Consider the following 17,326-nt stretch of genomic DNA (forward strand, 5'->3'; position numbering starts at 1 on the left):
GACGTCACCGACACACACTGAAAGACACTTCGAATGTTGATTAGTTATTCCGTGAAAAAAACAAGGTTATGTTTGTTTTGTTTATCATGTCAGATCTACAGCACTCCACAATGGTAAAATTTAGCAATATTTATATTTGAATACTGGTTGCTTTTAATATATTTTCTACCGCAAATTCCACTCATAACATCACTCAACCTGTAATACAAAACTTACAATCTTCAGAAAATACTAATCAAGACTATTTTTAAGCATCATTCAGAGTCTTGTTTCAATATGAGTTACGCGATGAGGAATAAAGTTAGAAGAAAAATTCTTTATTAAAATTGGACTCTGAATGGCACGTCAATCTAAAGTGGACATGTAGAAAAAAATCCAATTTTAGAAAACAATTACACATTATAAGAAAGGTTAAATACTCTCATTTAATAGAAAACTTAGAAGAAACTTTAATAAGTCTGTATTTGTTATTTAAAATGTAATTGCCTCACATAAAATATTTTATTCTAGATGTCTGCCAATGGAAACTGCATTTTTTGCAAAATTACTCAGAAAAATGCTCCTGCAGATATTCAATTTGAAAATCCTGAAATTATTATTTTCAAAGATATTAAGCCAGCAGCTGAACACCATTATCTGGCAATACCAAAGGAACATATAATGAATGTTAACAGTTTGAACACACCTGACCATAAAGGGTTGTGTAAGTAGTACCTAAAATAAAGGAGGCCTCTAAAACCTAAAAATCAGACTCATATAATAGGGATTAAATATGTTTTACTAGTACCACATTATTTTTAAATTATTACAACCAATTCTTAGGCTGGGTTAAAAATTGCAATTTAATAATAAAGAAATGTAATAAACCCAGCCTTGCAAAAGTTATCTACTCTTAAAAATAAATTCATTCAAACATTGTCATAATGGCATTACCTTATTGTTCCTCCTCTTCATAATTCATATTTTTGTTTTAAAATAACAGGCAAGGCAGTTTCCAATATTTTCAGTAGAAAGATTAATATCTGAAGGAAAGAAAGTAATTCAAGAACATGGCGGAAATGTAAATGATTTAATACTGGGGTTCCACTTACCCCCTTTTAACACTGTTGATCACCTGCATTTGCATTTGATTTCTCCAGCCAGCAGTATGTCATTCTTGCATAAAATAATGTTTATGGCCAATTCTTTGTGGTTTGCTACAGTAAGTAATGTAATGTTATCTTATGTGGAGAAACATTTTCTTTTTTATTTATAGGCAGAACAAATCCAAAGGAAACTGCATAAACTTATTGAGCAAGGGGAGGTGAGGCAAATTAACAATAAATTATAATGTTTAAATTTCATGGGTATTGTGGTATTATTAAGTGAGTGTAGATAAAATTATAGTCAAATATTATTTGTTTATGGCATGGTTGGTTATTACACTATTATTGATTGTGATATGTGATATTTTATGGAAAATCAATAAAATAGACTATGTATTATTAAGATTTTAATTATAAATTTATGGAAACTTTGGACTAATGAGATTTTTTGAAAGCATTGGGATAACTGAACAAAACCAGAATATGTATTGGACTCTTTTATTAAATGTTAAATAAAAACAATGTGTTACTAAAACAAAGATAATAGTAGTACAAAAATAGAATTAGAATGGAATATTAAATGACTGTAAACATCTGCAGTTAATACTGAGATTAGAATCACCACATTTTTACTGGAACATAAATGCACAATATACAAAAAAGCAAATGGTACAACAAAATTACATTACGAAAGTCATACACCGAAGTTCCTTTTGATACCAATCCATGAAAAACAATATATTTTCTTTGGTATTATGACTATGTTTTAATAGGTATTATCCATAATTAAATTAGTAAAATATAATTAGCACCGGGATGAAATGTCCAATGACGTTTCATATGACCATGCTAATGCTATACAATCTACCCTACATTTTAATCCCTAAGATTATGCCTATGTAGTTAAGTCTTTGTTTATGTACGTTTACGTTTTATAAAAATTTGTATATCCTAACATTCGATTAATATGGGTAAGCCGCCTTTTATAAAAGCTCCTTGTAAAACAAAACCTTATCACAATAGACACTGTATTGTTGTTTTTCTTCAAAACGTACGGTAAATAGTTTCTGGTCACATTGGAAGTCGCAAGGAAACTTAAAGGGGATAAGAATTAGAATACATTTAATGATATTTATCCCCTAAACAGCTGTATGATTGGACGATTGGTTATGATTATACTATGACAAAATATCGTTTCTTATATACTCTATTCGATCGTTTTATGGCAAACAAACATATTAATGGGTTGGGAAATGTGTATGGCAACAAACTTCTGGAAGGAAATCTTCAGGAATTTATGAAAATCACATATTTATTATGATTGTTAATGGAATTTGTAGAAAAAATGCACAAAGAGGAGGTCACAACTACCAAAGATGGGAATGTTTTTTCTTGTAAATTCAGGCTACCTCCCCCAAATATAAAATGTATTAAATTCTGGAGAATATACAGTACATAATAGCGATAAAAATATATTACTATACAATATATTCATATAACAATCTACTGTAGCTTACCCGTCATGCTTCTATTTAGACATGGAGTGTTAATAATGCATTTTTATACAACTTACCGATTGGACAAAAGAGACGCAACTAATAGTCTATATAAAGACCTCTATTTTTTTTATATCTTTTGCTGTTACAGCCAAAAACCGGAAATAACGGCGAAAGATATTAATGCTTAAGCATTTGATTTCTGAGGAAATTTAATAATTACCTGAAAGGAAATTTAATAATTGCCTGGAGAGAAATGAAGAGAATTAAATCATGAAGATTTGATTGTGGTGCTGCAAAAGGAAATGTGTAAACATGTTTATGGGCCCTATGGCAGCTAAAGACATGGAAACTAATTCAGACCATACCAGGTTCGGTCCGAATACAACAGCTAAGTTTTGTGCGTTCATTTTATTCAAGTCGGATCGTTCCATTACCTGTAACGAGTAATCGGTTTAAAATATACACAGACGGATGTTCATAAATCAACAGTATATCTTACCTTAAATTTGAAAATACGTAATTTAGAAACGGAAAAAGAGGATTTCTCTTTTGGTTTTTCCAGCAGTTTATTTTGAAATTTATTGATAGCTTAATTTGCAAATTATTTGTAGTGCAATAAATCGCATTGCGAAAAACTTATGTCAAGAAACTGGTGTCACCAACTAAATCTGTACTTACCCTAGATAGGAAGCTAATAATATATTTCAAAATTTTATAATTATCTTCTGGCAACTTTTCCATTACTAAAATTGAAACATTCCTCAACTGTTCATCTTTGCTCCAACCTAAAACAAAAAATTACTACCTTTAACTCAACAAATGAATTAAAACTGACTTTGAAATTGCATAATTTCGTCGTACAGAGCGTAGGTCAACAGAGGCTCCTTCAACTCCCTGAGAAACTTCTTTAGCAAAACCGCCGCTTCGTGAGGATCCTCGAATGTTAAAATCTGACCGGAATTTGCAATTTCTTTCAATTGTCGAACTTTACTGGCATTAGCCGACCTCCTGAATATTCCTTCAGTTTCTAGAGCTAGTCAAACATAAGAATATAATTTTCCAATTTTCCTTATTATAATCTTTGCGATTTACCATCAGGTTGCTCCAAGTATTCCACACATTGCTTTACTACTGGAGGAATGGTCACATGATAGTTTTCTTTAATGAATTCCAACGTAACGCCGAATTGCTGAGTTGGTATCGCTGGCTGAGACAGTGAATCTACTTCGCTAGGGATTGGCAAGTTGCCGTTTATTTTCTGATCATACCTGACAAGAAACCCCAGGCGTAACACAAGATATTTCTGAGTTTAAACCTCTCTTACTCTATAACTTCACTGGGGATATCTAACTTGTTTATAGGTACTACCTCATTGAGGTCCTTGAGACTGTGTAAGTAATTAATCTTTTTTCCAAACTTGGCACTAATCAAAGGTCTAAAAATCTATCAAATGGAAATAAGTACAGATTTATAATATATTATTATATGTGTTACCTGTGAAACAAACTTTAAAAAACTGGTGGGATGTATCAGGTACAGGGATTTAAGGTTCTTTTTGTAATTCCTATCAAAAGCTTTATAAGCTTGCACTAACCATCCCAAACTAGGCTTATTTTTACTGGTTAAACCATAATGAAAGTATATCAGGCTATAGTCCTGCTTCACATATGATTCCAAAGTATATTTCAGGTAGCTGAAAGAAGCAATAGTTCGATTTGCTGAGACTTACAGCATTTGAGACTTACTTTAGAAGTAAACCATGATCAATTTCCTTGGCTGGTGGTAGCCTAGAGGCATATAGCACTATAACTTTGCGTCCGACAGAATCATCTCCCTTTACATCTACAATATTGTATTTTGCAATTCCACTAAACTGTTCAGAAGCTGAGTCCTCACCCACCTATGAAAAGTTCATTACTGGGGCAAACTTGCGTATTAAACTGGGTGAGTTTGAATTGCAAATTAACATACTTATAAGTGAATATATGTATTTATAAATAGTAATAATTTCTTTATTTTGTATATTTAGGTTTTAAGTAAATTGATGACTTCAATAATTGAATAATTTTGAATAAATTTGAAATTGACATTATCTTTCATGGGACAAAAACGCAAGAGAAAAAACTTAATTCTAAACACCTTTATCTTATTAAGGATAGTAATCCTTACAACACTAGCGCCATAACACTAAAGGTTATTACCTAACAAAAATTAAGATCATAAAAGATAAAACTTTAGATAAAATTAAATATTTACCTGCTTGGTTAATTAATTAGAAATTTTTTACTATTTTATTATCTTATTAGAAAATAGTTAATGAATGTGTATAAAACCTCTTACCTCTGGGTATGACGACGTCGTGAATATTAAACTGTCAAAGTTCTCATCACGAGCATCTGCCAGTTCTTCTTCATAATTTTCATCTGTAAATTCAGCAACTGGAGAAGTTCCCATGGTCATCACTCCATTTGATTCTATGTGTATGAAATCAGCTGCAAATTTTTTTTAATTTTTTTTATTTAGACTAGTCTAATTGAGAATGAATATTTAAGGAGGAGGTTTGATTATTAAGTGATCCATTCAATTTGTGTTTTCATATGAAATTGCAGACAAATTTATATATTAAAGATTTAGGTCAAGCCAATGATTTGATTAATGATCATTTACTAAACAATTTTTATTGGGACAAGGATAATTCTTTTCTTATAAATACCAACAAAATTTTGACCGTTTTGATCACAAATGTATTTGCAGGGGGGTTATTAGAAGAACTAAGACAGTTAAGCTTATGGATATAACCCAAACTTTTTAGTCACAAACTAAAACTAATTAATTTTAATAAACAACTTAAGGAATTATTCACATATAAAATAAAAATAATTTTAAAACTGTAACACTAGAATTAGATGTACTACTACTTACACCTTGCCTTGCTAATATTAATAGTGCTTAAGGGGATATGAACTTGCATAATTTTCAAATAACAATACTTTAAGTGCTCACCAGGAGTTACTCAACAATAAATATGAATCACCTATATAGTGTGGCCCAAATTAAGAGTACATGTATGAGTATCTTGAAAACTATAACAATTCTCATGCATTATGTTATGTGTTATACCCTGTATAATCCTGGTATAGAGCTATAGGTCTGTTACCTACTTATGGTGTTTTACTGAAGAACAATTTATTTCATGAATGAGTTACCTTACCTTCACAATATAAGAGACAGTACCAGTAACAAAACTGTGAGTAAAATTATTGTAGGAACTTACCTGATATTGAACCAGAATTAGGTGTTTGTTGCAATTCTGAATCATCAAACTCGAGATTAGGTTCATAATCATGGTAGTCTGATAAACTTGGATAGGGTTCTTCATTATCTCCCACATTGCTTACTGATAAGAATTTATTTAATAAAAAAGTGTAAAGCAAATATTTATATTTTAAATCAATTAGCATCGGGCTTAGATTAAATTTACCTGGGCCACTTTTCGTAGGGCTCAGCTTCGCAGAATCCATCTTAATTGAGAAAAAATCTTTTAAAGAATGCGAATTGTAAACATTTCAAACACACCCAGACGTGGGAAACGGTTTTAGGACTTTTCTAGCTACAACTAAAGGCAAATCAATTTAAGAGATTAGATTTATGTTATTGCGCAATAATTAATTGAAATTGTGGCGTTGTTTGGAAATGTTAATTTGCCTAAAAAGTAATATTTCTTTTTTGTTTATCTTTTTGTTTTCAATTTTTTTGGTGACGTTCTTTAAAAATGGCGTAAATGGTAAACGTCAAAAATCGATGTTTTCATTTTAATAACAAGGAAACCATGTGCATAATTGAACAACATTTAAAGTTACAGTACAAGACGTAATAATTGTCTAAAATGTGTAAAATTATTCATTTCTTATATTTTTTCTTATTTATACTATTACTAGCATACTTTATATCGTAAATACTCTAAAAAAATACTTTACTCAACTGCATAGTTTAAGTTTTCCAAAATGTGAAACAAATAAACTCTTTAACAATTTCATCGTAGATCCTACCAAGAAAGAGGTTACACAACTATTTATTTTTCACTTTTACGCTTTATCTAGTTGCATATGCAATTATTATCAACTCTACATATTTACATAATTTTATTGCACCATATGGGAAAGTAGATATTTATGTAAATTTTTAAATAATGTAAGATTTTCATTATCTGTTATCATTTTTGCGCTAACCTTTATTTAGGGCAGAAAATTACTTAAAACCTAATTAAAACTCTGAATATTATAATGTTATATCGATTTATTTATATACGTACATATTTAAAATACGCAAGTGATAATAATTATTAATAATAGTCTAATCTTTAGAGAAACACAAAAGTGCGAGATTACCAATGAGACTAGTTTTGAGACTAGAGTGTAAATAAAACTAACAAAGTAAACAAATCAGATGCAAAGCGTGATAAAAAAATAATGTTGAGAACAACACAATAATAGATTAATAATGGAATGTATCCTCCTCCTCCTTCAAGCTGAACCAATACATAACTTTCGTATTTATGGATTTGTAACAATCTTTTCTATACCATACCTCACAAAAACTCTACTCTAAATCAAAATAATACTTTATGTAGTTTCTTAAAAAACTAGTTTATCTCAGCATGACAAACACTGAAAAACAATGCATTTACGCCCTATCCCCGGCCACATTATTCTCCATAACCCCGCTTGACAGAGGATCCAACTCAGCAAACAGACTTAACCATGACATCTGACTCTCCGCTTTTCCCGCACTTTTAGTTGAAGAAACCTTACTCTTATTCATTTTCTCCACTTTTGTGATACCACCATCACTTTTTGAATGTTCAAAATCTTCCAGAGACCCTAAATCTAACCCAGTGCTATTTTGCATTAAATGAGAAGGCATAAAACTGGCTGTGTTTCCTATGAGATCAGACAGAATGTCACTGGGGACAGAAATATCAAGATCTAGTAAAGCTGAGCTTGGTTTTGAATCAGATGATTCATTGTTAATGGATAGGATTGGCAGAGGTGGTGGGGCAAAGTCATTGCCTAATAAATTGGAAGTTGATTCTTCATGTTCTTCTGAAGTTTCTCTAAATAAACATGAATAATGTAAAATGATATCTTTAAAATCTCAAAAGCATGAGCTGTAGTTAATATACTTACCTCCTCTCTTTCTGTGTCTCATCTGTTTTCATTTGTTTGTCCTCTTTGTCAGTATACTCAGCATTGAAAAATGTTTTCCTGTCCTTATCTTCAAAGAAGTCAGCACCATTTTTATCTTCAACTATGCCCAAAAAAAGAGATCTAAATAATTTCTTTATATATATAGCTTACCCTGATTAACATCAGTAGTGCCCTTTTCCTTATCAGTTTTTGGAGTTTCATTTAACTCAGATACTACACTAAAATCATAAGGCTCCACTTTTTGCAATTTTGTGGTTGCCAAAGTTAAAGTTTCTAATGCTTTTGTCGCAAACAAATGCAATGCTTTTTGATAAGGTACAAGGGCATGTGAAAACATATTGCACCTATAAATATTTATCTCATTAAATAAATATTAAGTCCAAAATGTGATAATACCGAGCAGCTGCCAACAAATCAACCTTCTGCAAACAGGCCAAGGTATATCTATCAAACTTAGTTTTGGATGTTTTCACATAAGACTGAGCTTTCCTAAAATTTTCCAAACCATGACCAGTATCAGGGTCCAGTTGACTGGAAGTAGACTTCATCCAACTTAAAGCAGCTCGATATTCTGTCCTTGCTTTCTCCATTTCAGTCACAGTCACTCTATAAATGAGAGCTTTCACAGTATACTTTAGTGGATATTCTATGGTTACCTTGTGTCTGTGATTGCACGAGCTCTAAAAGTTTCCACCTCATGGTGCAGTCTTACTAAGGGGGGTCTGACAGTTAGGCGTTGGTGCCCTGTGTAAGCTAGAGCTTTTCCAGCAGTAGTCATAAGTTGTCCTGCATTGGCGTTCTTTTCACTTTTTCCACACTCTTTCAAGTATCTATGAAGTATCTTGCCCATTATTTAAACTTTTTCTAGATAAGAATCCTACCTTCCTAATGCATTCTCCTCTTGTGCCAAATAGCACAGTCTCTCTTGGTACAAGTCTATAACTCGTTGCAGTTGTAGACAGCTTTCGTTTACTGATTTAAAAAGCTCTAATTTGGCATCCAACTCTGCATCGGAAGAAATTATACATTCGTCCTCCTTACCACCTAATTTTCTCAAAACGCTTTTTTTGGTGAGCCAGTACTGGTGCTGCATATTGTTAGGTAGCATTGTAGGCACGTTGTTAACGTTTTTGATTAGTGCATCCGCTGATAAGTTAAGTTAATCAATACATTTTCAAAACAGTACATTTCGTATGACAACAAAGAGAAGGGAGAACCACGTCGGATCTAATGAGCGGCGAACCCAATTGTAGAAATGACAGAGTGGCACATGTCAAAGATGTCATTCTGATCAGCTGTTTCATTCATTTTATTTCATTAATTAGATTTTATTAGGGCAAAATTTATGAATGGATGGTGTTCTAGTAAGGTTCTAATTTCTTAATTATTATAAGTTGTTCAATCATTGTTTGCATGGGTTTTAGCAAAAGTTATACATATAATATATCGTTAATTTTGCATGGATTTATTCATGCATCGCTAAATGTCATGTGCCCTTCTTAAGTAGGAAGACATATGGTAAATTTTAGCCGTTATCACTCTTGGTATGTTTCTTGGTGATATATCTTTTGAAGTAATAACCCAATTTAAGTACAGTTCTAGTCCCATCCTATTTATGAAGCGTCACCTATTTTCGTTTCAGCTTTTCTAAAACTTAAAACTGGGATTGAAATATAAGCAATTTTTTTAGCAAAAGAAAACGTTTTATTTCTTGTCTCCTACCCTGATAACATTGGGCTACTGAATATCTTTTAAGGACGTTTTGATGATGGCTTTATCGTTGTTAAAATCAACAATCTTGTTTTTTATCACTGATATCAAAAAATATCTATCACAAATGTTAGGTACCTATTTGGGATTTTTTAATTTTAGGATTATAATAAATTATAATATTAAACTTTTACTAGTTTCACAAAACAGTCCATTTAGTTTAACTGGCTTAATATTATAGCAACAATATATCTTAATGAATAATATAGTAGAAAAGGTTTGATTCCTTGTTAAAAGAATTTACAAACTAAATAAGCAGTTAAACCATCTTTCTAAAAAATAGTACGTCGATAGTATGTGTGAAATTATTGTATGTAATAGTAAACATCCTAAAAACATCTATAGAACTCCCATTTAGTACTCCTGTTCATTAGGCCAAAACTAGCCCCTCTTGACTTAATAGGAAATGTAAACAATCATTAGTATTTTTCTTAGAAAACAATCTTGCCTTCACTGTTTTGAGAACACTTTCTAATAGGCAACCAGAAATTTTTATTTAAATAAAATTGAAGAAAAATTAAATTCAGATACAAGATTTCTGAAATAAAATACAACAAACCTTTTAAGTTACTGAGTACTTTGTCCCATGTACTTCTCAATGGGCTCGTACTTCCAGGCAGTTTCTTTTAAATAATCTAGTTCTTTTCGAAGGGCTTTCAACCTATTTGCATGCAGTTGTTCTTGGCAGGCCTCCTGATTTGTGTTTACAATCTCAAATAATTTTGCATTCTTCATAGTTACAGAAGCTTTTTCTCTCTTAATATCGTCTTCTGCTGGGGAGAATATAAGTGGGTTGGGAACCTTCAGGGTTGATCTTGGTGTTGAGGACATTATTAGTTCTGTTTATAAAAAGGTTTCAATATACGACGAACTAAAATAGGTACAGGCTAAAATTATTACTTACTAAACTCACGTTTTCTTCATGTCTTGTTTTTATTGATTTATTGGTTATTTGGACTAGAATGAATTCTTAATTAATTCTTAAAAAGGATGTTTTATTTATTGTTACTTAAACAAAGTAACACACAATTTAATTGTACTATAATATCGAATGAGGGATAATATCGAGATCGACAGAAAAGTAACGATATTTAACTTGGTTTATTCGAAGACGGAGTTCAGAGTACACTTATTAATGGAAGTGTCTTTTGTTCCTCTTGAGACGCAGATCCGGTTTTTTAAAAACACATGTATGTGTTTAAAACCACGGTTGTTTATCACATTTTCAATTTATTTCCAATTCGAATCAAGATAAAAGTAGTAATTACTTGAGTAATGTTTCTGTATTGTTCTCGCTTTAGTCAGTAGTCTCCAGTTAACCGTTTTGTGCGCTTCAAATAAATATGTGTCATATTATCCGCTTACCATTACCAGGTAGTGAATCCAACTTTCCCATATATTTTATTATCTAATCACTAAATTCCAAGTCCTTTCTAACTTAATCTTACAATCCCGATGGAACTAAAACCGTTAGAAGAGCCTCTTCAAGACAGAATTCTCTTAGAAGAAACATTCTATGTCGTGACAAAGAAGAATAATACCTTTCGGGTTCGATTGACCTCAAAGGGCCTGCACCTAATAAAAGAGAGTGAACACAGTGTCAAAGAACAACTTATACCCATAAAAGACATCATTGGGTGCCAATGCCTTAGGAGCAAGAAGAAAGCTCAAAATTGCACTTGCCAGTCTTTACCCAGATCTGACAGTCTCCAAGTTGTCCAAGAGAACTCTGCAGATCTGGACGATTCAGATGTTAGTGCCTACTTGTATATTTATGCCTACATTTTCCAAGCCTCAAAACATATGAACAAGAAACGGGAGAGGACTATTATTACTTTGAGATTCAGGTCGTTTGATAAATATGAGGACAATAACAAGGAGGCTCAAAGATGGAGATGCACCATTAAAAAATTGCTCAGAGGTGAAATAGTGAGCCATTCAATGTTGATTGATTATTCTTCAGTTACAAGACACAAGGAGACTCAAAGGTTGCTTATTTTGTGCAATCCTAAAAGTGGATCTGGCAAAGGAAAACAGGTTTTCCAGCAAAAAGTCGCTCCTATTTTGAATGAGGCTGAGATTCCTTATGATTTATATATGACAAAGCATTATAATTTTGCAAGAGATTTTGTTAGGAGTAATAGTCTGGCACAGTGGACAGGGATTATTGGGGTAAGTAAGGTCACTTAAATACCTTTTTATCGAGGGTCTAAAGGTTAATTTAAAATTGGATGAGAAAATTGAAGGATGTTCCAAGATATGTTATAGCTTATGTGGCAAGGTTCTATCTCTTATTTATTCTTATTCTTCTTTTTATTATGTAAGTATATATTTCCTCTAAAATATTGAGACTTTAATTATCTATTGAAAATGCCAACAATTAAGATTATTAATCACAAAAATTTTAATTAGATTAAAGTATCCATTATTAATTTTATTTAAGTAAATTTTTAATATTTTATACCTGAAATAGATATTTACTTTAATGAAATCTTTATTATTTTCTTAAAGGCGCGTTAAAACTTCTGTTGAAAACAAGCAGCAAGAGGGTTATATATTTAATCTGTAGATGCTGATCAATTAGTAACTGAATCTGCTCTAGAAGGCAAATAGGTCATATAATCCTAATAAAAATTTGGTCATTTAGCTGAATGACGTAAGCCAAACTGTAAACAGACTTCATGAAGCCGAAAAATACTTCTAAAGTAAACAATTATTTTCTTACTCTAATCAGGAATTTCATTTTAACATATTGATCATATTGTTTGAAATCCAATATCTCATTGCATTGATGAGATAGCAAGCAATATCTAGAAAGTTTTATATTTTCATTTTCTATCTTTTGATCTCTCATTCTACATGCAAATTGAGTTAGACAACTAGTTGACCTATCAAACTTACATTACACACTAAAACTTCATTGTTGCAAAGTTTATTAGAAACATTCAATTAGTTATTGCCACTAATGATGAATCGCCAAATAATTATTAAGTAAATAAGGAAGACTAGAAATGTTCGGCACAATCGTTACAAAACCTTTTGGTCCGTTGCAAAATTTAAATAATATTACATTTTGAAAAATTTACCAATAATTAACTCTATTTGAACCTTTAATCTGAACGACACAGGCAAAAGTTCACTTAAATGGAATAAGTATCATGAACATGTTTCACACACAAGTACAAGTAGTTAACTGTTGATTTATGTTCAACAAGTGAGAAAATAAATCCGTCTAACTTAATATTTTTAGGCGTAAGCAACATTTCCTATGAATCTTTATTGATGTTTTAAAGTATATTTGGCTAATCGAAATTGATTGACACGCGTGCCGATCAGTCTCATATAAATTTTAAATCAACCAACCCTAAGGCAGATTTGGCTCTACCAAAGTAAATGTTCAATAGCAAAGTTGAAATTTGGGTAATTTGCAACTTATCGACTTTTACATCTGCGTGAATGCTTAAAATTCCAAACTTAGATGGAATGTGTCAACTAACCCTCGACCTACCCCTGTAGTCAACCATTCCTGATCTTCTCTACTGTAAATTTCAAGGTTCAAGGTAGATGTCTGCTTTCACCGTTGGCATTTTAAGAAAATAAAGCATTTGCCTTTTTTAATAAATTGTATATGGCCAAGGTTGCTGCTTGCGATAAAAGTGATTCGTGTTTCTCCGCAAGATTAATCACAGGTTTTTTCTTAATAATTAAAGACCAAATGGTTTACAAATTATCGTTGTAAGTAAAAAAACAACATAGCTTTAGGTATAAGTATTTACCATAACTCAACAAAACTGTGGACAATTATGCCCATTGCAGTCATTAAAACTTAGATAAGTTAGATTTGTCACAGTTACTACAAGACAAGTGTTTCTTTAATTGCGAATAACATGGAATTTAAGTTCCGAGTAATAATAGTTATTTCAAACCATTTATTATTTTGTTCCTGCGCTAACATAATGCATATTTGACCTTCCTCAGTACTATACTTTTCTATTTTTCCTTTTATTTTGTCCACACGCTCCCACAAGTAGGGGTTGTGCGAACGGTGCAATTTCACACTATTTTCAAATATGTAGTTCTAACTTAGGATAGTGTGGAATTCCACCACTTCTACAATCCCTATCTGTGTATGAGACATATACCTAGAACAGATATACTTTTTCAGGTAGGCGGAGATGGCATTATCTTTGAAATAATAAATGGCCTCTTCGAGCGACCCGATTGGGCCGAAATGCTCAGATCAATACCTATAGGGGTAGTCCCAGGTGGTTCGGGAAATGGCCTAGCGCGGAGCATCGCCCACCATTGCGAGGAGCCTTATATACCTTCCCCCACTTTGCCAGCGGCCCTGGCAGCTGTTAGAGGACATAGCGAAGCCATGGACTTAGTCCGGGTGGAAACAGTGTCTCATATTCTGTTTTCGTTTCTCTCTGTTGGCTGGGGATTGTTATCTGATATTGACATTGAGAGTGAAAGGCATGTTAAGTTTTAACGCTTACACTATAGGGATGATGAACAAGCGTTGATTTTAGATTACGAATGTTAGGGGGCACTAGGTTCACTGTGTGGTCGGTGGCTAGATTGATAGGTCTAAGATCTTATAAGGGCAAGCTGTGGTACATTCCTAGCTCCATATCTCTTTCTCATTCGGAAAATGTATTCCATAGTCCTGCTAACAAAGGGAATGTGTTGGATTTGCCTCCAGTAGTGCATTTAGAGACTGAAGAAGGTAATGACGCCTCTTTGGGGATTTTACACTACAATAAATGTTACTTGTAAAAAACGCACTTCTTGAGCATGCATCCTTCTCTTAAATATTGTGCGTATGTAAATTGTGGTATTGTGGCAGTTGCGTGTTGTTTTTAGGAAGGCCAAGGGTAGATTCATGGTATAGTGCGCGTTCAAGACGAAGCGCCTATTTTTCAACTGGTGGCAGTTCTTATCAATCGACTACAGATAGCGGATTAGGTAATCAGTTTGCAAAAGCTTTTAACACTTAACGGGGTTCTTGCAATTTCTGCTTTTAAAGATTTATTTTGTGTCGTCTTTGCAAATTTACCTTAAAAAATTGCTAACCTGCTTAACTTAAAAAATGTTAAATTAAAAATGTTATGCTAGGAGACAATGTGGATTCGACTAATAGAAGGATGTATGGACCTGCCTCGCAGCTGCCCAGTTTAACAGCTTCTTTGCCCAGTGGGTGGCAGTGTATTGACGGTCGTTTCGTAATGGTAATTGCACCAAATACATTTACAGGACACATATGATTAAACGTTCTTCAGGTTCACGCTTCATACCAAACTCATTTAGGAGAAGAGTGTCTCTTTGCTCCTGAAGCCAGGCTCAACGATGCAAGAATATGGTTGTTGATAGTTAAACATGGCGCAACGAGGTCGCAATTGCTTCAGTTTCTTTTAGGTAGATTGATTCCATATTATTAGCGTTATACAGCGTGGTCCGTCAAATATATGTATAGCGGAAGGCTTAGATGCCAGGAAAAAGTCTTGTTAAAAAAAATTTAATAGATCAAGTTTGATTGTGAAAGTTTTTGATGTATCTTCCTAAAATTCGTACAGGCTTGACCACTGGGGCACACGCAATGAACGGAAATACGGACACCAGTGGCTATATTGAACTAATACCTGTGAATGCTTTTAGGATAGAACCAGATATGTCACAAGTCGGGTAAGTCTTTAAGCATTTTTTTAACTTTAAGAAACAAAGGCCACTTATAATTTTGAGATACTAAGTTGAAATTTCAAAAATTTTGTGTTAGTAACTCCCAAGTTTTTAAATTTTGCGGTATTAAGATAAAATTAAAAAAAAAAAAATTTTTAAGTTTAAATATTAAACAAAATGTAATGTTTTAATAATTAACCATTAAATTTAACATATTTTTAATAGGTACATGACAGTTGACGGGGAGCGTGTGGACTACGGCCCCATCCAAGCAGAAGTTTTCCCTGCTCTGTGTAGGGTGATGGTTCCTTGATATGAGCATTCTGTTTCCCGTGGGAACCACCGATACTCCAGCTTGGGAAAAAAGTCCAAGGTTGTGATTTTATCTACTTTGGAGCCGCTTCTGATACGGCTCGATAGTTTCTAAGCTCCGCTTATTCTTTCCAAGTCAACACTCCATTTGCTCTATTTTAATAATTGTTTCGTTAGGAGTTTATTGCTCTATTTTATAATTATTTTCTCTATGAGTTTAGATTATATTTATTATTTTTTTATTTTAAAATTATTGCAAGCCATGGCAGATTGTATATTTTATCGCATGTGTACACCGTACCTTTATCATGATATTGAAGTACAAATATTTTTCAACAAGATTTGCCTATCGGCTCAATTTAGATCTTTTGTCTTATTTATTTCAATATGCATTTTGTATATACATATAAATTTAGTATTTATACGCGCATTTGTGAAAAATTATACATTCCAGTTCAATGAGGTTTGATAGTTATTTCTTACGTACTTAAATAGCTTTATGCCGTAACCGATATTGGCAGAAAACATTGTAATTGTTAGGCATCATTATTCTTCGCTCTAGTTCTAAAGGCGACGAAAAGATACATTAATAGATCGAGGAGGGCTGTGAAACAGTTATAAAACATCGCTTGTATAGTCTCAGTTATTGAATTTAGTCTAAGTTCTAAAAGAAATACTAAAGATGCCTTTGAGTTAATCGAATATACCTCGTAATACATTCTTTCCATATTTTCCAACAGAAGTTAACTAGCATGAAGTATATTTATTGGAAACTTGTTGGGAGTCGATCGTTTAGATGTTCAACTGTTGAAACTTCAAGAGGTATGGTTCTTTATCTTATTCGTATTAGTCGTTGTTAGTAGTGAAAATTTACTAATTTAGAAAATATAGAAAACACGCCAAATTTAGCAGGATTTTAACTATTGTACAGTTCTTTTTTTGTTGATATTCTAGTTGTATGTTATATATTAATGTTGAAAATAAATTTCTGAAAAAACCATTGTTATATTTAAATACTTTAGCTCTTAGCAACTACCGTTCAAATACATTGATTCTCAATCGCAAATTAGGTTTTCAACACACTGCTAGGATACCCTGATGTCCGGAACAATAACTATCATCACGTAGATTGTTAGCAGCAACTGAGAAATCATATCCTGTATATCCTGAATAGTAGTCGCCCCCAAATTTAAAGCATATATCTTATAAATTAGGAGCTGTAAAGATAAGATTGTGAATTCGTTTTCCAATTTTAGGACCTTAAATTTCAGCAACGAGCAATTTCTGGGATTACATTTATGACATTCTTTTAAATTGGAAATGTGCATTTAGTCACCTTCTAAAATATCTTGTTTTCGTCGTAGAACATCCTAGGATTGTTATTCATAACCATTATAAGCAATAACAAAATTTAAAATAATGCTTAAGTGGAGTTGAAATAATATAGGTCGCCACTCTTCATAGTCTACGAGTTACACAGATAAGAAAAAACATTGAAAAAGATCGTAATTAAAAGGTAAACATTATAGATATATTAAAATAATATATACTATGTAATATGTATGTGTTCAAGATAAAATTGTCTTAGAATAGTTACTAATAATGTCACAGTTTATGAAAACAGTCTTATAGGTACTAAAAAGAAATTAAAATACTATAAATACTCTCATTTGTACTTTAAAATTGTCAACTGTGTGAAGTCTTTAATATCAATAATACAGGGTGAATCAGGTTTTAATCTAGAAAACTAACGGGTGACAGCTCTCATAAAAAC

General features: G+C 32.3%; 4 protein-coding genes across 6 annotated transcripts; 2 read left to right on the forward strand and 2 right to left on the reverse strand.

Moving 5' to 3' along the window:
* The first annotated feature begins 71 nt into the window (after positions 1–71).
* Positions 72–1,680, forward strand: LOC136418198 (adenosine 5'-monophosphoramidase HINT3-like). The gene is made up of 4 exons (XM_066404189.1): positions 72–113; positions 511–703; positions 1,008–1,201; positions 1,256–1,680. Exons 1-4 carry the CDS (start codon positions 87–89, stop codon positions 1,328–1,330), a joined length of 489 nt encoding a protein of 162 aa, XP_066260286.1. The 5' UTR covers positions 72–86; the 3' UTR covers positions 1,331–1,680.
* LOC136418189 (rho GTPase-activating protein 8-like) lies at positions 1,570–6,355 on the reverse strand. 2 transcript variants are annotated; one of them, XM_066404175.1, is made up of 10 exons: positions 6,066–6,355; positions 5,859–5,981; positions 4,925–5,058; positions 4,330–4,484; positions 4,079–4,277; positions 3,909–4,027; positions 3,677–3,852; positions 3,420–3,617; positions 3,263–3,369; positions 1,570–3,018 (listed from the first exon to the last, which is right to left on the reverse strand). In XM_066404175.1, the coding sequence occupies exons 1-10, from the start codon at positions 6,103–6,105 to the stop codon at positions 2,848–2,850; spliced, it is 1,422 nt and encodes a 473-aa protein (XP_066260272.1). In that variant the 5' UTR covers positions 6,106–6,355; the 3' UTR covers positions 1,570–2,847. The 2 variants fall into 2 exon arrangements, with proteins under 2 accessions (XP_066260272.1, XP_066260271.1); XM_066404174.1 differs by having other exon boundaries at positions 4,925–5,076.
* A 566-nt stretch (positions 6,356–6,921) lies between these two features.
* ICA69 (islet cell autoantigen 1-like protein) lies at positions 6,922–9,040 on the reverse strand. Its single transcript, XM_066404137.1, has 6 exons — positions 8,673–9,040; positions 8,448–8,621; positions 8,188–8,397; positions 7,942–8,135; positions 7,771–7,891; positions 6,922–7,697 (listed from the first exon to the last, which is right to left on the reverse strand). The coding sequence occupies exons 1-6, from the start codon at positions 8,897–8,899 to the stop codon at positions 7,268–7,270; spliced, it is 1,356 nt and encodes a 451-aa protein (XP_066260234.1). The 5' UTR covers positions 8,900–9,040; the 3' UTR covers positions 6,922–7,267.
* A 1,733-nt stretch (positions 9,041–10,773) lies between these two features.
* LOC136418152 (sphingosine kinase 1-like) lies at positions 10,774–15,667 on the forward strand. Of its 2 annotated transcripts, XM_066404113.1 has the most exons (8): positions 10,775–11,733; positions 13,727–14,037; positions 14,094–14,290; positions 14,428–14,529; positions 14,680–14,792; positions 14,844–14,979; positions 15,138–15,246; positions 15,466–15,667. In XM_066404113.1, exons 1-8 carry the CDS (start codon positions 11,017–11,019, stop codon positions 15,551–15,553), a joined length of 1,773 nt encoding a protein of 590 aa, XP_066260210.1. In that variant the 5' UTR covers positions 10,775–11,016; the 3' UTR covers positions 15,554–15,667. The 2 variants fall into 2 exon arrangements, with proteins under 2 accessions (XP_066260211.1, XP_066260210.1); XM_066404114.1 differs by lacking the exon at positions 14,428–14,529 and having other exon boundaries at positions 10,774–11,733.
* The last annotated feature ends 1,659 nt before the right edge of the window (positions 15,668–17,326 follow it).

Source organism: Euwallacea similis, chromosome 33, assembly GCF_039881205.1.
Source record: "Euwallacea similis isolate ESF13 chromosome 33, ESF131.1, whole genome shotgun sequence".
NCBI classification, from domain to species: domain Eukaryota; kingdom Metazoa; phylum Arthropoda; class Insecta; order Coleoptera; family Curculionidae; genus Euwallacea; species Euwallacea similis.

Bases quoted from the DNA above. Each gene is read 5' to 3' on its own strand.
- ICA69 (XM_066404137.1), bottom strand. From the start codon at position 8,899: ATGCTACCTAACAATATGCAGCACCAGTACTGGCTCACCAAAAAAAGC. The intron at 8,398-8,447 runs GTAACCATAGAA...TCTCATTTATAG, and splicing joins CGTGCAATCACAGACACAAG to AGTGACTGTGACTGAAATGG. The intron at 7,698-7,770 runs GTAAGTATATTA...ATGTTTATTTAG, and splicing joins GAGACACAGAAAGAGAGGAG to AGAAACTTCAGAAGAACATG.
- LOC136418189 (XM_066404174.1), bottom strand. From the start codon at position 6,105: ATGGATTCTGCGAAGCTGAGCCCTACGAAAAGTGGCCCAG. The intron at 3,618-3,676 runs GTAAATCGCAAA...ATGTTTGACTAG, and splicing joins ATACTTGGAGCAACCTGATG to CTCTAGAAACTGAAGGAATA. The intron at 3,370-3,419 runs GTCAGTTTTAAT...TTTTTGTTTTAG, and splicing joins CGAAATTATGCAATTTCAAA to GTTGGAGCAAAGATGAACAG.
- LOC136418198 (XM_066404189.1), top strand. From the start codon at position 87: ATGTCAGATCTACAGCACTCCACAATG. The intron at 114-510 runs GTAAAATTTAGC...ATTTTATTCTAG, and splicing joins ATCTACAGCACTCCACAATG to ATGTCTGCCAATGGAAACTG. The intron at 704-1,007 runs GTAAGTAGTACC...CAATATTTTCAG, and splicing joins ACCTGACCATAAAGGGTTGT to TAGAAAGATTAATATCTGAA.
- LOC136418152 (XM_066404113.1), top strand. From the start codon at position 11,017: ATGGAACTAAAACCGTTAGAAGAGCCTCTTCAAGACAGAATTCTCTTA. The intron at 14,038-14,093 runs GCATGTTAAGTT...CGTTGATTTTAG, and splicing joins ATTGACATTGAGAGTGAAAG to ATTACGAATGTTAGGGGGCA. The intron at 14,980-15,137 runs GTAGATTGATTC...AAATTCGTACAG, and splicing joins ATTGCTTCAGTTTCTTTTAG to GCTTGACCACTGGGGCACAC.